At 38.3% G+C, this 18704-nt stretch overlaps 1 protein-coding gene across 6 annotated transcripts in view; it reads left to right on the top strand.

The window, feature by feature from the left end:
* MICU1 (mitochondrial calcium uptake 1) overlaps window positions 1-18704 on the top strand; it is a 195528-nt gene that overhangs the window by 84025 nt on the left and 92799 nt on the right. For 4 of the 6 annotated variants that reach the window (XM_039255575.1, XM_039255571.1, XM_039255573.1 and 1 more), the window contains one exon: window positions 946-1060. In XM_039255575.1, the coding sequence (XP_039111506.1) occupies window positions 946-1060 (115 nt within the window). Of the gene's footprint in view, window positions 1-945; window positions 1061-3144; window positions 3229-18704 lie in introns of all 6 variants that reach the window. The other 2 variants (XM_039255569.1, XM_039255570.1) reach the window with 1 other exon arrangement.

Here is an 18704-nt window from a genome sequence, read left to right on the forward strand (position 1 = left end):
ATCATTTGGCTAGGAATTGAAAAACCAGGGTAGGATTGCTTAAATACCCAGGAAGAGACCACTTGCCAGACAAGCCATTACTGAAGCTAAGAAGTAACTCTTGGTGAGTTTTCTAGGTTAGAGAAAATTAATATATATGTAGAATAAAATCTAAGTTTTAGGAGTGTTTCATCAAATAGCTGAAACTTAGGAGCCTCCAGCAAGGTAACAATAAATATAACTAAATTAAATCATGCCTAAATCTTAGCGTGCATGTCTTATTTGCCAGTGTCTTTCAGAGGTGTTGTTTGCTCTGCAAACTGTCCTATATTCCAAACCTAAGATTCTTGGGGGCCATAAGGTAAAAATTAAAATTAGTATTTCAGAAATTAGATTCCTGAGTCTTTGTGTGGGCCTTGAAAATAGTTGCTAACCTCTTCATTTCTGGCCATTGGTAGTATAGTTTTTCTTGGGCTATTAGCTGACTTTCTTTGGGCAAATTGTACTGATTTCATTTTGGTTTTTTTTTTTACTTGTTTCTTTTGTATTTTCTTCTATTTTGTATACCTCTGTAGAAACAGGCAGATTGTTTTTATTTTTTTATTTTTGAAGTTTTTAATTCCAGTATAGTTACCATACAGTGTTATATTAGTTTCAGGTGTACAATATAGTGATTCAACAATTCAGGTGGATTATTTTTAAAACCAAGAAACAAAACCAGTCCTGATGTGGGCCTGTATATGTCAGATAGCAGGAGTTTGTTGAGACAAACAAAATCATCTTTTGTCTTATCATTTTAATCATCTTGAAAACTGTAAAGGATCCATTAATTTGGAATGGCTATCAGAGAAATGCTTATGATAAGTAGCAAAAAAACTGTCAGATAAATGGTGTTTCATCTCTATCTGTGTTCTCATTTTCTTATATCTTCTTTTTATCTTTTGGTGGGACCCATGCGTATAATAGAAAATTGCCCAGGAACGAGAAAAATTTGCTGATGAAGGCAGTATATTTTACACCCTCGGAGAATGTGGACTCATATCCTTTTCAGACTACATTTTCCTTACAACTGTTCTTTCTAGTAAGTATAAACTTTTCTTTTTATTCCTTTATAGAGAGCATACAGGATTATAAAAAAAAAATTGATTGGAGGGGGAAACAAGACATGTTTGTTAATGAATAATAAGTTAACATATAATATCATTTGTTATGAATTCTCTATAACTTGTGTTTAGAAAGAGGAAGAAAAATAAAATGTCAAGGTACAGTTAAAAAAAAAGGGAGAGACAAATCTGTGAAGTAAACTCTACCTTAAGTGTTTGAAGCCCTGTATTCTGTTAAGATAAATTGTATATTGCATGGTCCTTATAACCTTCACTAATGTTTCTACTTTGCTGTTAAAACACATATTGATCAGGGTCCCTGGGTAGCTCAGTCAGTTGAATGTCTGACTCTTCATTTTGGCTCCAGTCATGATCTCACAGTTCATGAATATGAGCCTTGCATTGGTCTTTGTGCTGACAGTGCAGGCCCTGCTTGGGATTCTCTGTCTCCCTCTCTCTCCTCCTCCCCCACTTGCATGCACATGTGCACTCTCTCTTTCTCTCTCTCTCAAAAATAAATAAAAGTTAAAAAAAACATATTGATTTGTCATTTCTCCACTAAAGAAGAAAATTGGGGGTTTTTCTACGTATGTTCAATATTTACTTTTGAATCTTAGAGGATTCCTTTTAAGACAAAAACTCAAATTTGACTCATAGAGCACTGATGAATTTCTAATTTTTTTAAGCTAAACAGTTTGGTTGATAAGTATACTCCAAGTATGTTTTTTTAAACCATTCAGAAAAACAAAAACAAAAATGTGTGTTTCTAGCTTTCTGTGTATATCCTATTAAAATCTATCTAAATTGAACCAAAGAGATCTGATTTGTATGTTTGAGATGATTCTCTAATTTTTTTCTTATTTGTTTTGACAAAATGTCTGATTTGATGCCTAATTTGTTTGACATATCAAACAAAAATTACTGTATCTTCCTTCCTTTCTCTAGGCTAGTCATTTCTAAAGATAAAACTTTAAGGTAGTTTTTAATAAATGACCTCCACAATACACACTTCTTGCCATAGCTCTGACCACTCTTACCCTTATTCCCTCTATTGACAGAAAAATGAAGAAATATAGTCTAACATGCCTTACCACAATTGTCTTTGGGGTACCAAAGTGTCTGAATAAATTCATGTAGTAGACCAGTGCTCTGGCAATGGAGATACACACACACACATACACACACACTGATTTGTTATGAAGATCCAAAATAGTAAACTAAATAAAATAACACTTACAGTCTTAAATTAGGTCTTGTTAAAGTGAGTTGTTATCTTGGTAAGTCATGGTTTCCAAAATTGTCTTCAGTTCAGATCCTGTCCCCACCACTCCTAAGCTTTGTGATTAGGGGCAAGTCAGTGAACTTGTTCATCTGTTTTGTTTGCAAAGTGAAGGTGGCAGTAATACCAAACCCACATGATTTGAGGATTATAAGATCATAAAGTACCTAGTTCACTGCCTAGTATTTAGTAAGTATGCAATCTGTCTGGGTTTTTATTCTTTTTTTAAATTTTTTTAAACATTTATTTGTTTTTGAGAGACAGAGACAGATCATGAGCAGGGGAGGGGCAGAGAGAGAGGGACACACAGCGTGGGAAGCAGGCTCCAGGCTCTGAACTGTCAGCACAGAGCCTGACGCAGGGCTCGAACCCACAAACTGTGAGATCATGACCTGAGCCAAAGTCGGAAGCTCAACCGACTGAGCCACCGACGCACCCCTGGGTTTTTATTCTTGATATCCTGTCACAGAATGCTATTTCATATCTGATTTTAAAAGATCCATAAATCTTGTCATTTAAAGAGAAAAACAGAATTGGTAGAGATTTTTAAGCCTTTTGTGTGTGTGTGTGTGTGTGTGTGTGTGACTTTTTATGGAATTTGCATTCAGTAGGCATGATGTGGCACAAAGAGACCTGCATTAAACGAAGAGACCCATCTTGGAGAACTGTACTGATGTATGCACTGTATATAATGGCAGTAGTTCCTGCAAATGTTTCTTGAGCTAAAATGAGAATTTAATTTGTATCTACTGCTCAGTCTTATTACCTTCATATTTTTCTAAGTGTCAGAAGGACCACAGAGCAGAACCTTCAGAATACATAGCACGCTGTGTAACTCCTTTAATAAATTCAGCCATTTTAGAGCAGGTAAGAGTCACATTGACCCTTAAATTCTGGAAACCACTCCGAAATAGCTCTACTGGTCCAGGCACTTCTTTACTTCTTGATGCTCAGCTCCTAGCTTAAACATGGTGAAGTGATTTACTAAAAGTGCTTGGTATTACAGTGTCACATGTAGTTGACCCTTGAACGACACTGGGGTTAGGGACACTGGTACTCCCCACCACCCCACAGGCAAAAATCTGGGTCTAACTTTTGAGTCCCCCAGAACTGAACTACTAATAGCCTATATAAATTCAATTAACATGTGTTTTGTATGCTATTGTATTATATACTGTATTCTTACAATAAAGTAAGCTAGGAAAAAAATGTTACTAATAAAATCATAAGGAAGAGAAAATACACTTACAGTACTGTACCACATCCAGAAAAATTCATACATAAGTAGACCTCCACAGGTCAAGCCTGTGTTGTTCAAGGGTCAGGCATACTTTCTGTATTGTCAGGGATGAGAAAATAGAGTAACAATATGATTTTAAGTGGTTTTAAGTATTTTCATTGTTATATGTTTCTAGTTTTTCTCAACGTGGCACTGTTGATGTTTAGGGCAGGATAATTTATTGCTGTGGGAGCTGTCCTGTGCACTATAGGAGGTTTAGCAACATTCCTTGTTTCTACCCACTAGACACCAGTAGCATACCCTTTCCCTTCTCCCAGTTGTGATGGTTGAAAATGTCTTCAGGATCCCTAGGGGATAGAAATGGGGAGGAATCATCCTGTTTGGGGATGCTCTAGTTTGGGGCAGGGTTTTTTGTTTGTTTCTCTTGTGTTATTGTGTGCCTTGATGTAGTGTTCTTCAAGTTTCTTCATCTTGGGATTCTTTGAGCTCTTTGGATCTGTGGGTTTATAGTTTTCATCCAATTTGGAAAAAATTCAGCCTTTCTTTCTTTCTTTCTTTTGAGAGGGAGAGCACAAGTGGAGGAGGGGTCGAAAGAGAGAGAGGGAGAGATTGAATCTTAAGCAGGCTCCACGCCCAGCACAGAGCCTGACACAGGGCTCGATTTCACAGCTGTGAAATCATGACCTGAGCTGAAATTGAGTCAGATGCTTAACTGACTGAGCCACCCAGGTGCCACTAGTCATTATTTCTTGAGATCCTTTTTCTTGGTTTCTCTTTCTTGTCCTTTGGGTACTTCAATTACACATATATTTTTCTCACATCAACCTTATAATATTTGTACTATTCTTATCTTCATTTTACAGATGAGGAAATTAAGGCATACAGAGGGTTACATACAAAAAATTTGCTCCAAGTCCCAGAGTAAGTAAATGATTCAGGGTCTGAATCCAGCATCTAGTTTCCTGTTGATTGGCTTTACTTCTGTGGTCACATTTTCAGCAGTGATAAGCCGTAACTTACAGAGCACCTCTTCTTTCTCTCAGGCTGGCTGTGGAAAGGTTGGTCATAAAGTCTCCTAGAGGTAATGGGCAGTTCAGGCGTTCTTGTGATCTGAATATTGCACATTGCATTGTCCACTTTGTGTAACAAACCATGGGGGGAGAATGTGCCACAGAAATTACACTGAGATCACTTTGTTCCCATGGCCAAATTGCTTGCTGCTAGGATGATAGAAAATGAGACTTACAGTAAATCAACTTCCTAGTGGTGAACAAGATTTCATCACAATGTAGGCACACTAAACACTTCCCAAATCATCCTACAAGAGAGAATACAATTCTTAAAACACAAAAAGCTTTGCCAAAGAGTGGTTTTGGACAAGAGGAAGTGTATTAGCATATTCATTAATCTGTTACTCTGGTGGACCACAGGCGCTGTCCTAAAGATTTACAACAGAAAGCCAGCCAGAGTAATGTAAAACAACATAACTCAGATAATACAAGACTGTCATGTTTCTGAGTGTCTGGATTTTTTCCAAAATTGATAGCCTCAGTAGTGTTCAAGAAATTGCCATCATTTTGAAGAATATGAACACTCTGTCCAAATGGATTGACATTTGGAAACTCCAAGTACCTTAATAACTCTACTTTGTCAAAAATAAAATTTGACAACTATATACAGCAAATCATTTGTTTCCCTTTTTTTTTTTTTAATTTTTTAACGTTTTATTTATTGAGAGACAGAGACAGAGCATGAGCATGGGAGGGGCAGAGAGAGGGGGAGACACAGAATTTGAAGCAGGCTCCAGGCTCCAAGCTATCAGCACAGTCTGACATGGGGCTTGAACTCACGAACAACAAGATCATAACCTGAGCCAAAAGTCAAATGCTCAACCGACTGAGCCAGCCAGGCGACCCCCTCTTCTCAATTTATAATTACTTCCAAAAATAAAAATAAGAAAGCTGCTTTTCTGGGATTACTCAGTGTCCTAGTTGGTGGAGTATGTGACTCTTGATCTCCGGGTGATGAGTTCAAGCCCCACGCTGGGTATAGAACTTACTTTAAAAAAAAAAAAAAAAAAAGAATAGGTAGGGCACCTGGTGGCTCAGTTGGTTAAGCATCCAACTCTTGATCTCAGCTCAGATCTTGATCTCAGGGTCTTGATCTCAGGGTTGTGAGTTTGGGCCCCACATTGGGCTCCCTGCTGGGCATGCAGCCTACTTAAAAAAAAAAAAAAAAGGCAGCCATATAAAATAAAGCTGAATATCATATTTTTTAAAAAAGCTGCTTTTCTAAAAAAAGCATGTTATTATAATTTCACCCATTAAAGAGAGTCATTTCATTTTATGTTTATTAAACTTTTTAGAAGTTTGGTTTTTAGCTAAACAAGAATATCTTGGACACATACTCAGAATAACAACCAATTTGGCAGCAATATCTTATGCTTATGATAAGCAATAGCATGAATTTCTCCCTCTTCTCTGCATGTGCTTTGGATAATGGGGGCCCTGTTTGGCCAATCTAAAATTTTAAACACCTGTAGAAGTTTAACCACTATCATATACACATACTTAAACATAAATACCTCCTAAACCCCTTACCTGTTTTATTTTTTCTCCTTGGCACCTAGCAATATTTAACATCCAAATCCAATTGCTTTCTATTACTCATTTATTATTATCTAGACTATAAACTACATGACAGTGATCACAGATTTGTAATGATATTCACTTCAGATTTGCAGTGATATTCACTGTAAACATACCTATTCTGTATAAGCATTGAGACAAGGTATAACATAACAAGAATATAACATTTTTTCAGTTTTCTCCAAAAGGAAGGTTAGCAAATTGAGAATAAAAATTCTTGTAGCTGTTGTCTTCAGCCTGCAGCCAGTACAAAAGGAATGAGGAAAACATGTTTTTAAATTAAGCTATTTCCACACAAGCTTGTTTTCTTATAATTTAGAATTCATGTATTTGTATTCCCCATTCATTCCTAACTCATAACTTCTTTTTTCTCTTGAAAGGCTTTATTTTTATTGTTTTACTTTGGAGAGAAGGGGAGAGTGTGAATGGGAGAGAGGGACAGCGGGAGAAAGAGAATTAATCCCAAGCAGGCTCCATGCAGAGCACAGAGTCTGACATGGGGCTCAGTCCCACAACCCTGGGACTAATACCAGAGCCAAAATCAAGAGTCAGATACTCAACTGACTGAGCCATCCAGGTACCCCCCTAGTTCATAAATTCTATTGCTTTATACCATATCTGTGATCCGGTTTGATGGATCAGCTTGAAGAATTTTCTACATGAGTCTTAGCATCTGTATTAAGTAGAATATTAAGTATTTAGTAAATAAATCTAGATTCCTTTTAGGCAAGATAAAGAGACTGTTAATAATTACTATTATTAAATAATTTCCAAGAAGTCTCTGATCCTTAAAGTAGGCTAATAGGAATTGAGAATACAGAAGCATGATTATTAATGGCTTAATTCTCTGCACTAACCAACTGCAGCATTAGCTGATGGTCTTAAATCTTAGAAGTCAGAGATTTTTCTCATAACTAGGTGCAGAGAAAGGTCATACAGATTTATCTAAAATGCTACATAGCATTTACTGATCTGGATCATTCTTGCTAATGCTAAGATTCATTAGGTAATGATACTATAACTTAGACTCTGGATCTTGGCTGTTGACAATTACGAAATAGTTACTTTACGTTCTTTGTCTCCATATGTGTTCTAACTAAAGTTATTAGTGCTGTTGCCTAATAACATGAAAACAGTTCTAGATGGGAAGCAATAATAAAACAATTATAGAAGCTGATTATTAAGCATCTCCCTTACTATACTATTAATCTTTGAAAAGCCAGCAGAAAAAAGCAAAAGCAAAAAATGTTACGGCATGTTCAGTACGTAGGACCTGACCTAATGAAAGTCAGGCATCATTCAGTGTATTCTGATTTTGATTCCCTCTTTAGATTTTAAGGGATCAGTGGAGAAATTAAATTGAGTTTCACTGTAGCAGGGTTTGACATACTGACAATTAAACCACATTCTCATTGTGACCCACAATTCTCACAGACCTTTTGAAAAATTACAACAGCATTCAAGTGAAAGTTTATAATATTTTATTTCTCAAGCCATATTGAACTCAGGAGCTGATCATAAAGTGTACATGACTTGGAGATAGTGGCGCTGATCAGTGCCATTCTGTCTAATGAAAATGTTTCAGAAGTTACAGATGAAAATGTTTTTCAGCTTGAGTGATCTGTTGAAAAATATGAGCAAGGCAGCATTCTGAGATCTATCAACACATTTAAGGCAGTTACAAATCTTTTTTATTGGGACATCAATGTTGGGGAAGTTACAGAGAAAATTTGGTTTAGCTGTTAATCTGCCTAAATTTTTTATGTCTAGGATTATCGGCCATTGCTAAATTGACATTATGCAGAGTAAGACAAAGCAGATGAAAAGCTGATTTCAGTGCTATTTTTGCCTGTAAGAGGTGCTTAGAATTTTAGAAATATTCATTTGCATATTCTAAAGCCAAAAGTGTCTCATTGTGTTACTTACCAGTAACTTCTTTCTCTGGCATTACCTGTTCTTAAGGTTGATTCGTTGATTTTATGATAATGCAGCTTTATGAAAATAAAATAATGCTTTTAAATGTATCAAATATTTATGATGCTCGATTCATTTTGAACCAGATGTATCTGAGAGCACTGTGAGGTTTCAGTAACCCCACTGTTGGAGAAAGTTGAAGCATTTACACTTTTGTATCAACAACCACATAAGAATTTTAGTTCAGATGAACCAGAAATAAGTTGTGTTTGTGTTTAAGTCTCTCAGACCTGCATATGACTATACTAGAAGATTAAAATGTTTCTTTATCTGCAAAAGGAAGTTTATCTTTAGGGAAGAGTAGCTTGAGATTTCTTCTGAGAGAGCAGAAGAGAAGAACAGAGACTGAAGAAGCTAACTCTGGCTCATAACAAAAATAAGATCTAAATGTATTTTGACTGTGTCTTGGGGAAGATCTCATAATTATGCCCTCTAAGGAAACCAGTTCTTACTAGCCTTTTCATACTTGTGTTTAATTTTAATTGATCCATTTTCACTTTTTAAAAATTCTAATAAAATTCTAATATTGACTTAAAATGTTATAGACACATGATGTCTATAGCTCTCCTCTTTCAGTAAAAATATTCAAGCTAGGGCTGTGTTCTAAAGGAGAGAGTATTGAATGCGGTAGCCAGGAGTATTTTCTGTATGCTCAGCGGGCTGATGCTGCCACCAAAATTATGTCTGCATACACTTTGTCCTCTCTTGAACAGCTGATGTTGACCTGCAGAGCTTTCTGCTACTTTTCCAGGGATTCCATTCTCTCTGATACCTGAGTTTCAGGCAGGGGCTCTAGAAAAGAGAAGAAGGAAGTCTCTCCTGGTTCTACTTCTCTGCTCCTTAGGCCTTTGGGAAGGAAAGCCTAATAGGGAAAGCATTTGGTAAACTCAAAGGCTTCTCACTTCCTTCGGCTGCATTTATCAATGGGTAAAGTTCATGGAGCAGGAAAAACAAAATTCCAAAATAGGCTAAAATGTCTTCTAGAAAATGCCCTCATCTATAAAATTCTTTCTTTTTCTCCCTTCATTCTTCAGATCAAAACGACCTTTCTCTTAGCATATCTCAATTAGGATTTTGTTGTTTTTCTTTTTAACAAACACTAGAATTTAAAAAAATGTTTTTATTACATTGAATTGTGAATCATAACAGCTTCAGAGATATTTGCAGGAAAATGCTTATTATTCAAAAGAATCTCTAATTTTAAAAAGTTAGACAATGGATATAGTATCACTAAATATCTTGAAATAGGAACTATGTCATATGGCTTTGTATCCCCAAAATACCTAACACTGTATCTGTATTCTTCTAATACTGTTCATTCTATATATATATATTTAAGTTTATTTACTTCTTTTTGAGAGAGAGAGAGAGCAATACAGGGCTGTGTCTCATAAACCCTGAGAGCATGACCTGAGCCAAAATCAAGAGTTGGATGTTTAACCTACTGAGCCACCTAAGCACTCCTCTAAAAATATTTGAATGAGGGGCACCTGGGTGGCTCGGTTAAGTGTCCAACTTCGGCTCAGGTCATGATCTCACAGTTCGTGGGTTCGAGCCCCGCATCAGGTTCTGTGCTGGCAGCTCAGAGCCTGGAACCTATTTCAGATTCCGTGTCTCCCTCTCTCTCTACCCCTCCCCCACTCATGCTCTGTCTCTGTCTCAAAAATAAATAAAAAACTATAAAATTTAAAAAAATTTATTTGAATGAAAGGCTATTTGGAATGTGGCTTCTCTGAGTCCTTTTTAAGTAGACCCAACCACCCATCCATCTCTGTGTCCTTGATTTCAGTGTCAAATGGACCTCAGTTTATCTTTCTACTATAGCCTTTCTTTTATTTCCCTAGAACATTATAGAAAACTTTCCCAGATTTTAGCCTCTTCTAACTCTTCTAACTTCAGTCCTATCATCCTCAGGCTCCATCCTGTCCTGTGTTGGTTCTATTGATGGTTTGGATGTGGCTCTACAAGAATTCAGTCCTCAATAATTGATGATATTTAAAGGTCTTTGTTTATGGTCCATGAGCCCCACTTTTTACATTGTTTGCCTCTTAGAAGTTGGACTGGAATCAAGTATATCCGCCTGTCTATGTAGCTGACCTTTCCCTAAAATCACAACAACATAATAGTGTTTGGTTTTGCTTGGGCTGCATCATGTGTTGTTTACCTTTTCCTGTAACAATCTTAGAAAAGCTTATTTGTTGTGCTGGGGAATTTGAGGGTACACAAGGGAAATCAAGGCAAGAATAGTGGTTGTCACAGAATGGTTTGCTTAATTATTACGCCTTCTGGAGAAGATATTCAGCACAGTATCTGACACACAGTAAGTACTCCATGTATAATTGTTGGCTAAATATATAGCTAAGAATTTTTCTGAAGTTTCTTTAGTATACATACTAACATTTTATATTGCTCTGATGACCCTTAGCAGTCTTGCCTGGTATTTAAAACTATTTTAAAATAATAGCTACTCTCTATAAACATATACACAATGAAATCTAGAAAATTAATTTAGAATACCTAAAATTTGGGGGGGCTGGTGGGCACTAAACTGAAAAACCAAATAGCTTTTGGGTGAATGCCAAACCAAGTCAAATGTAAAGAGGGTCATTCAAATTAGTGTGAATTAAATATTAAATATCCAGTCTTCTTTATTAAAGTAGCTAATTCTAAGCATCTATGCAGTGAGTTGTATCTTGGCATAAGCTGTCACTTTGACTACTATTGAGTAGATGGAGTGGACTAAAACCACATAGGATGAAAGGAAATTCAAGCAGATTTTTTTTTAATATCTTATTTTTAAGCAATCTCTACACCCAACAGGGGGCTTGAACTTACAACCCTGAGATTAAGAGTTGCATTGCTGAGCCAGTCAGGTGCCCCCAAAGATTATTATTTTTTAAGATCTCTCAAGATAGGGGTGAGGATCTGTCATACAGGCCTATGTAATTTGGGCATAAAAATAGTAACATGCATTTGAAGAAAATATATTCCTAAAGTAGAACATGACCTTAATCAAGGGTAAAGGCCTGGCATGCCTTCCAGAATCTCTCCTAAGAACTCTTGGGGAATCCAAGCTTTTTGACATCTCTGGCATTGAATACTCTTCCTGTAGCACAACTGTCAAATAACAGTGTAAGGAAGAGCAATTTAAATGAAAGACTGTTTCTGGCAGCTCTCAGAAGGTCATCCAGTAACTCAGGCTGAGATATAGTTCAAAGATAGGTTACGTGCTGTGAAGTAGAAGCATTAGCTCTTTCTTTCCTCCAGGTGTGAAGTTATAAATCTTTTTTCTTTGAGAATCAGGGCTGAAATATATTTTCTAGAAAAATGTAAATGGTAGAAAAGCAGTAGTTAGAAGGAATAAGTGTCTGTACAGCTAAAGACTTGCTGAAGGAATTCAGAAAAGTTTCACAATCTTATAAAAATTTTTTAATTTAAAAAAAAGTTAATGTTTATTTTTGAGAGAAAGAGAGGCAGACAGAGTACAAGTGGGGAGAGGCAGAGAGAAAGGGAGACACAGAATCCAAAGTAGGCTCCAGGCTCTGAGCTGTTAGCACAGAGCCCTATGTGGGGCTCGAACCCACAGACTGTGAGATCATGACCTGAGCCAAAGTCGGCCACCTAATTGAGCCACCCAGGTGCCCCCATGAATTTTTTAAAAGCAGGTTCTTGACATGTAGTGCTCCATATTCTTTAGAAAACCTTGTCAATTCACATTAAGTAAATCACACACTGAGCTGCAATAAAGAATAAAGAGCTCTTTTTGTAGCCATTGGAGAGCCTGTATGTAATGATGGTAGGCTCATGTAGTTTCTTTCATTGTTTGAGGATTTTCAAATAAAAGCCAGAGTGAATGTTGAGTCTGTTCTAAGAACTATACATTAAATTTCTAAATGTTTTCCTTTATGGTCAGAATTTATCAGAGTAAAAGCAGAGTAATGAGATCCTTCCAGTGAGTGCTGTTGGGAATAGCAGCTTAACCCCCGCCTCCTACCCCCTGTATTCATGGGGCTGACTACCCTGTGACAGACTATAGACCAGTAAATCACGGGCATGATGGCTCTACCTTGCATCTTGGGCAGTTTTATCTCCCAGTCTGCCTTATAGTTAGACCAGCTTAGACTTGGACTTAGTCCTGTATGAGTTGAATGAATCTTTCCAGAACTGAGATCACTCTCAAAGGTGAAATCCTTTAGAGCTCTGAGAAACTGGGGTAAAGATCAGGGTTGATTACATTCTTTAGAAGGGACAGTTAGTTGTTCTTCCTTTCATTTGACTACCAAAATCATAGTGTACCCTTTTGGGTATCCATTTGTTCATGAAAATTAACTAACTACTGGAATGACACTTAAATTTAATTGACTCTCTCTCTGTATATATGAGCATAAATTATTGGCATACCTTTTCAGAATCTTGACAGTGTTTATCAGACAAACACTTTCTTTTTTTTTTTAATTTTTTTAACATTTATTTATTTTTGAGAGACAGAGCATGAGCAGGGGAGGGGCAGCGAGAGAAAGAGACACAGAATCCCAAGCAGGCTCCAGGCTCTGAGCTGTCAGCACATAGCCCGATGCGGGCCTCAAATTCATGGACTACGAGATCATGACCTGAGCTGAAGTCACACTCTTAACCGACTGAACCACCCAGGCGCCTCAGATAAACACTTTCAAAAGTGCTAACCCATTAGCTTAGCAATTTCATTTCTACAACTTTAGGCTAATAAAATGATCACATGTATAATGATGTCAAAAAATACACAGGAAAGAACTCAAATATCAAACAGATGGCTGAACACATTATAATAAGTCTATGCAATGAAGTTCAGTACAGCACTTAATATTATGCATGTAATGCAGAGATTTATTAGCATAGAGAAATGTTCACAAGGTATTGACTAGTCAAAACCTATATATATTGCATGATTCCATTTTGGGAAAAGAGAAAAAATACATGTGTGTGTGTTTGCATGTGTATTTGAAAAATAATCTGAATATTTGTATTTCTGATCTGTGTCAAATCCTGTCATCTCTACCTTGAAATAATCCAGAATCCACCATTTTTCGCTGTCCTCTCATGTCTGTTTGATATTTTTAGTACCTTTCTAACCAGCCATTCTTTTTTCACACTTGCTTCTCTACAGTCCATTCTCAGTACAGGAGCCAGAATGATCTTGTTGATTCAGCTTGTTTTAGCACTCAGAGGAGAAAATATTCAAAGCAGATCATTGTCTTATCTTAACACCATTGTTCTCTCAGCTGGGGTCCTCTGTCTTCTTGTTTTCTGCAAAACTCATCAGGAAATTCTGCCTGGTCTTTTTTCAGGAGTACCCCTGCTCTTAAATCTGTTTTGTGCTTGGCTCTCTAGGTTTTCCAGTAGTAGAATGTAATTCGTTAGACACATAGGGCTTCCTTCTTTCCTGGGATCTTTCCACAGATGGAAGGAAGCCCTTGGTCTGTATGAAGACAAAATGAAGGGAAAAGACAGTCTTCACTGGCAAAGTAGACTAAATTCTCTGCCTTCTTGGAAATTCTTCATCCAAAAAGAATTACTTTTCCCCTCTGTTGTACAAAAAGAACACAGACATACATACTCCTGGTAGTATGTAGTCTAAATGTAATCTAAAATAGTAGAGCAACCCACAGGCAGAAAAGCAGCAAAATTACCCAGTCCTCATCTTTAGCAGAAAAATGTGCTTTGTTGGATCAGACACTGCTGAAACACATCATGAAAAGGGCTCTAGGAAAAAGACACTGTCCCCATAACTCTGTAATTGCAAGGATGGGAGGCAGGGAACATCCAGGTTGCTGTGTACAATGAGAGCATCCTGGTTGACAAAGTGGTCTTGTTAGAAAGAGGGAGCTTCCACTCCATGGGTGATACCAGCCTCTTCTTTCACTGAGCTAATTCAAATCTACAAAGCAAGCTTTGTGCTAAGCTATCAGAGCAATACCTGTATTTGCCTCTCCTCAACCATCATTCCAAAAGACAAAATTGCCTTTCTCACAATATAACAAATTTAGGTTTTAAAAAATTAAGGGTGTCTGGGTGGCTCAGTTGGTTGAGTGTCTGACTCCTGATTTTGGCTCAGGTCATGATCTGATGTTTTGTGAGATTGAGCCCTGTGCCATCAGCACAAAGCTTGCTTAGGATTCTGTCTCTCTCTGTGCCCCCCCCCCCCCCCCCCCCCCGCCTTATGCGTGGTCTCTCTCTCTCTCTCAAAATAAATAAACTTCAAAAAATAAAAGTTAAAAATTAAGTCTAGGGTGCCTGGCTGGCTCAGAGGAGCATGCAACTCTTGATCTTGAGGTCATGGGCTCAAGCCCCATGTTGGCTGTAGAGATTACTAAGAAAGATAAATAAACTTTAAAAAAAATAAATCTTCAGATTAGATGAATTCACACTAAATCATAAATGACCTATAAATTCCCATAATAGTTCTAGAAATATTTTCAAGATGTTTGTAGGTCTGTAAGATTTCCTAAATGATGGGGTTCATACAGTAGATGTGGTAATAGTGTAATAAGACTCTTGAAGATAAGAATATGACCTGATGTTGAAATTCCAGAAACTTCTCTGAAGAAGAATAGAGATCCAGAAATGGATTCAGCAGAGTAAGGGTCCCACTCAGTGATGTCGCAAAGACAAGGAAGCAGGAGAAACCACCCTCCAACCCTCCCAATAAAGATCAACAATTAGATAGCCATCCACAAACATAAGCGGCTCTGGAAGAGCTCTGGAATCCACTTGAGAAACATCATTAACACAGTGGAACAAATAATCTGAATAATCATACAAAAGGAAGGATAAACAGCTCCATTTGCCTGTGCCGTCCCATCCCGCAGGCCAGCACTGCTCAGCACCAAGAGAGAACTCCATATCTAGAAAGAATTCTCCTCACTGAAAACAGAAGACTGAAGTGACCAGTCAGCTTCCCCAGCCTTTCAGGGCACTGTACAAAGGACTTGCTTCAGTTTCACCCCACCCAGAGACCAGCAAAAATGAGATGTAGAGACTTGGCTAGGAATACAGAAGAAAAGCAGGGATACGACTACCAGCCATGGAGTGACTGGAATTCCCAGTGTTCTGCTCCGTAGAAGACCCCAGCAGCTTTCACCACTGAAGGTACCAATGGCCAACACAGCTACCACATACTTCCTGCACATTTCACTGGGTTTTGCCTCCAAAATATTTGTATTCAGTAATGCCAACCACTCTTCCCACCTCATTCTCCACTGGAGCCTGGGACCCTCACCACCCAGCATCCCAAGCCTCTGAGGCTGCAAAAATACTCCAGCCTGGACCCTTATAGCTCATCCCCACCACTGTGCGTACACTCAGGGCTTCTCCCACCAGCTGTGCCCTTGCATATTGCTGGTCTGTGCCTTTCACCTGCCTCCATTGTTGTGTCTACACCTGTGGCAAGATCCTGTGGCCATGAGAGTACATGCCAGTAGCCCAGGTCTGTCCCCACAGCTGTTTGTGGACCTGGCCCTGGCCCTGTCTCCTGTCACTAGCCTGTACCACTGGGCTCACCTGCAGCTAATCCCTCCACCTGTGTGCCTGCATTCCCCCAGCTGACTCAATACATTCACTTCCACTGCTCTGCACCCATGACACGACCCAGCAGTCACAGTAGTACAGTCTAACAGCCAGGGCCACGATAGCTGCCACTTGGTCCTGGCCTTTGTTGCCTGCCTTAGCCCCACCACTATGTGTGTGTTTGCAGCTGGCCCTGCCACTATAGGCAGGTACGTACAGCTGGCTCCTGAAGCTGAGTGTGTGCATACTACTTGCCCCAGCTGCTACCACTGTCTGCCCTGGTTCCTACCTGCTAGACCTGGAAGTGCTACACAAGCCATTGCAGCCTCTGCAGATCCCCGGCATTTCTTGCAAAGGACTATGCAATCAGTAGTACTGTAGACCACAGCATCCTGAGCCATTGAGTCACCACCATGTCTGGTTCCAGAGCCACCACTCACCCCTGCACTTGGCATCCTTCCCCACTAGGATGTGTGCCCCACCCTCAGCAAAGGTCTTCCTTTATATGATTCAGTCCATAAAGTGCTTATCCAAATGCACAGATATCTACACAACAGGAATATGGAAAAAGCACCAAAACATGACTTCACCAAAGAAAAATTCCGTTAACTGACCACAAAGAAATGAAGACACAGGAGTTATCTAACAAAGAATTCAACATAATCGATGTTGTTCTAAATATCTTCAGAGAGCTGTAAGAGAACACAGATAAATAACAAAACCAAAAGAACAATAAAAACACAATGGCATAAAACATAACCAAACAGAAATTTTGGAGCTTAAGAATGTAATGACTGAACTGAAGAAGAGCTCCAGCAGACTGGACCAAGTGGAGGAATCAGTGAGCTCAAAGACATCGTTTGAAAGTATCCAGTAGAGAAACAAAAAGGAAAAAAGAATGAAAAGAGATAAAACCTACTGGATTTATGGGACACTATTGAGAGAAATAATCTACACGTCATTGGACTCCCAGAAGAGGAGAAGGAGAAAAAAGAGTAGAAAGCTAAAAGAAATAATGACTGAGATCTTCCCAAACCTGGAGAGGGATTTGAATATTCAAGTTGATGAAGCTAATAAGTCACCACAAAATTTCAATCCAAAATGATCTTCTCCAAGACACATTAGAACAAAACTGACTAAAATCAAAGACAAAGACAATGTTTAAAGTAGCAAGAGAAAACAAATATCTCATACAAGGGAACCCCCATAAGGCTATCAGCTGAATTCTCAGCAGAAACCTTGCAGACCAGGAGAGAATGGAGTAATATATTCAGAGGGCTAAAGAAAAAAAAAACCTTACTAACCAAGAATACTTTACCCAGCAAATGTGTCCTCCAAAAAATGAAGGTGAGATAAAGAAATATGTTCCCTAACAAATAAAAGCTGAGGAACTTCATTACCTCTGGACCTGTATTATAAGAAATGTTGAAAGTTCTTCGTATTGAAATGAAAGGACACTAACTAGTAACATGAAAATACAGAAAACACTGGTAAAGGTAAGTATATAATTAGAATCAGAATCCTCTAATCCTGTAATACGGTGATGTGTTAACCACTCAACTCTAGTACAGAGGTTAGAGGACAAAAGTACTAAAATTAGCTATAACTACAATAATTTTTGCACATACACAATGCATACCCAATATAAAAAGATGTATATTGTGACATCAAAAACAAAATGTTGAGAGGGAAGGCAAATTTTGTATGCAATCGAAATTAAGTTATCATTTTGAAATAGATTGTTGAGGAGTACCTGTGTGGCTTAGTTGGTTAAGCATCCAACTCTTGATTTCAGCTCAGGATTGTGAGATCGAGCCCTGCCTCAGGCTCCATGTTGGCCTGGAACCTGCTTAGATTCTCTCTCTCCTTCCACTGCCCATCCCCCGCACATGCTCTCTGTCTCCCTGTCTCTGTCAAAGAAAAAAACAAACAGATAAATAAATAAAATAGACTATTGGGGTGCCTGGGTGGCTCAGTTGGTTGAGCATTTGACTCTTGATCTCAGCTCAGGTCTTCAGCGTCATGAGTTCAGGCCCTGCACTGGGCTCTGTGCTAAACATGAAGCCTACTTAAAAAAAAAAAAAAAAAAGGACTGTTATATCTGTAACATGTTTCAAATAAGCCTTGTAAATAAAAATAAAATAAAATAAAAAGCTATAGCAGGGACACCTGGGCAGTTTAGTCGGTTGAATGTCTGACTCTTGATTTCAGCTGAGGTCATGATCCCAGAGTCGTGGGAGCTCTATTTCTTGCTCCATGCTGGGTATAGAGCCTGCTTGAGATTCTCTCCCTCTGCCCTACTCACACTTTCTCTTTCTCTAAAAAGCTAACAAACAAAAATTTTAAAAGCTACAATGGATAACATTAGATAAAGAAAAGGAAGGTGTACCACTGCAGAAAGTCAAATATTCGCAAAGGAAGACAAGAAGGGAAAAAAGAAAAAGGAACTACTACTACAAAAAATGCAGAAAACAAAAAATAGCAACTCCAGGTCCTTACCAATCAATAATTACTTTAAGGGGCACCTGGGTAACTCAGTTGGTTAAGTGTCCAACTCCTGATTTCAGCTCAGGTCATGATCTCATGGTTCATGGGTTTGAGCTCCACCTTGGGCTCTGCACTGATAGCGCTGGGGCCTGCTTGGGATTCTCTATTTTCCTTTCTCTCTGCCCCTCCCCTGGTCATGTGTGTGCTCACTGTCTTTCAAAAGAAACATTAAAATGATAATAATTTCAAATGAAGTGGATTAAGTTCAAACAAAGGGCAGAGAGTTGCTAAATTTGTAGACCCAACCAGATGCTACCTACAAGGGACTCACTTCCACTGAAGGGAACACATAGGTTCAAAGTGCAGGGATGCAAAACGATATTCTCTACAAATGCAAACCAGAAGGGAACAGGGGTAGCTATACTTGTATCAGACAAAATACACTTTAAGTC

The sequence above is a fragment of the Hyaena hyaena genome, unplaced genomic scaffold (assembly GCF_003009895.1).
Source record: "Hyaena hyaena isolate Hyena2069 unplaced genomic scaffold, ASM300989v1 scaffold_531, whole genome shotgun sequence".
Taxonomy (NCBI): domain Eukaryota; kingdom Metazoa; phylum Chordata; class Mammalia; order Carnivora; family Hyaenidae; genus Hyaena; species Hyaena hyaena.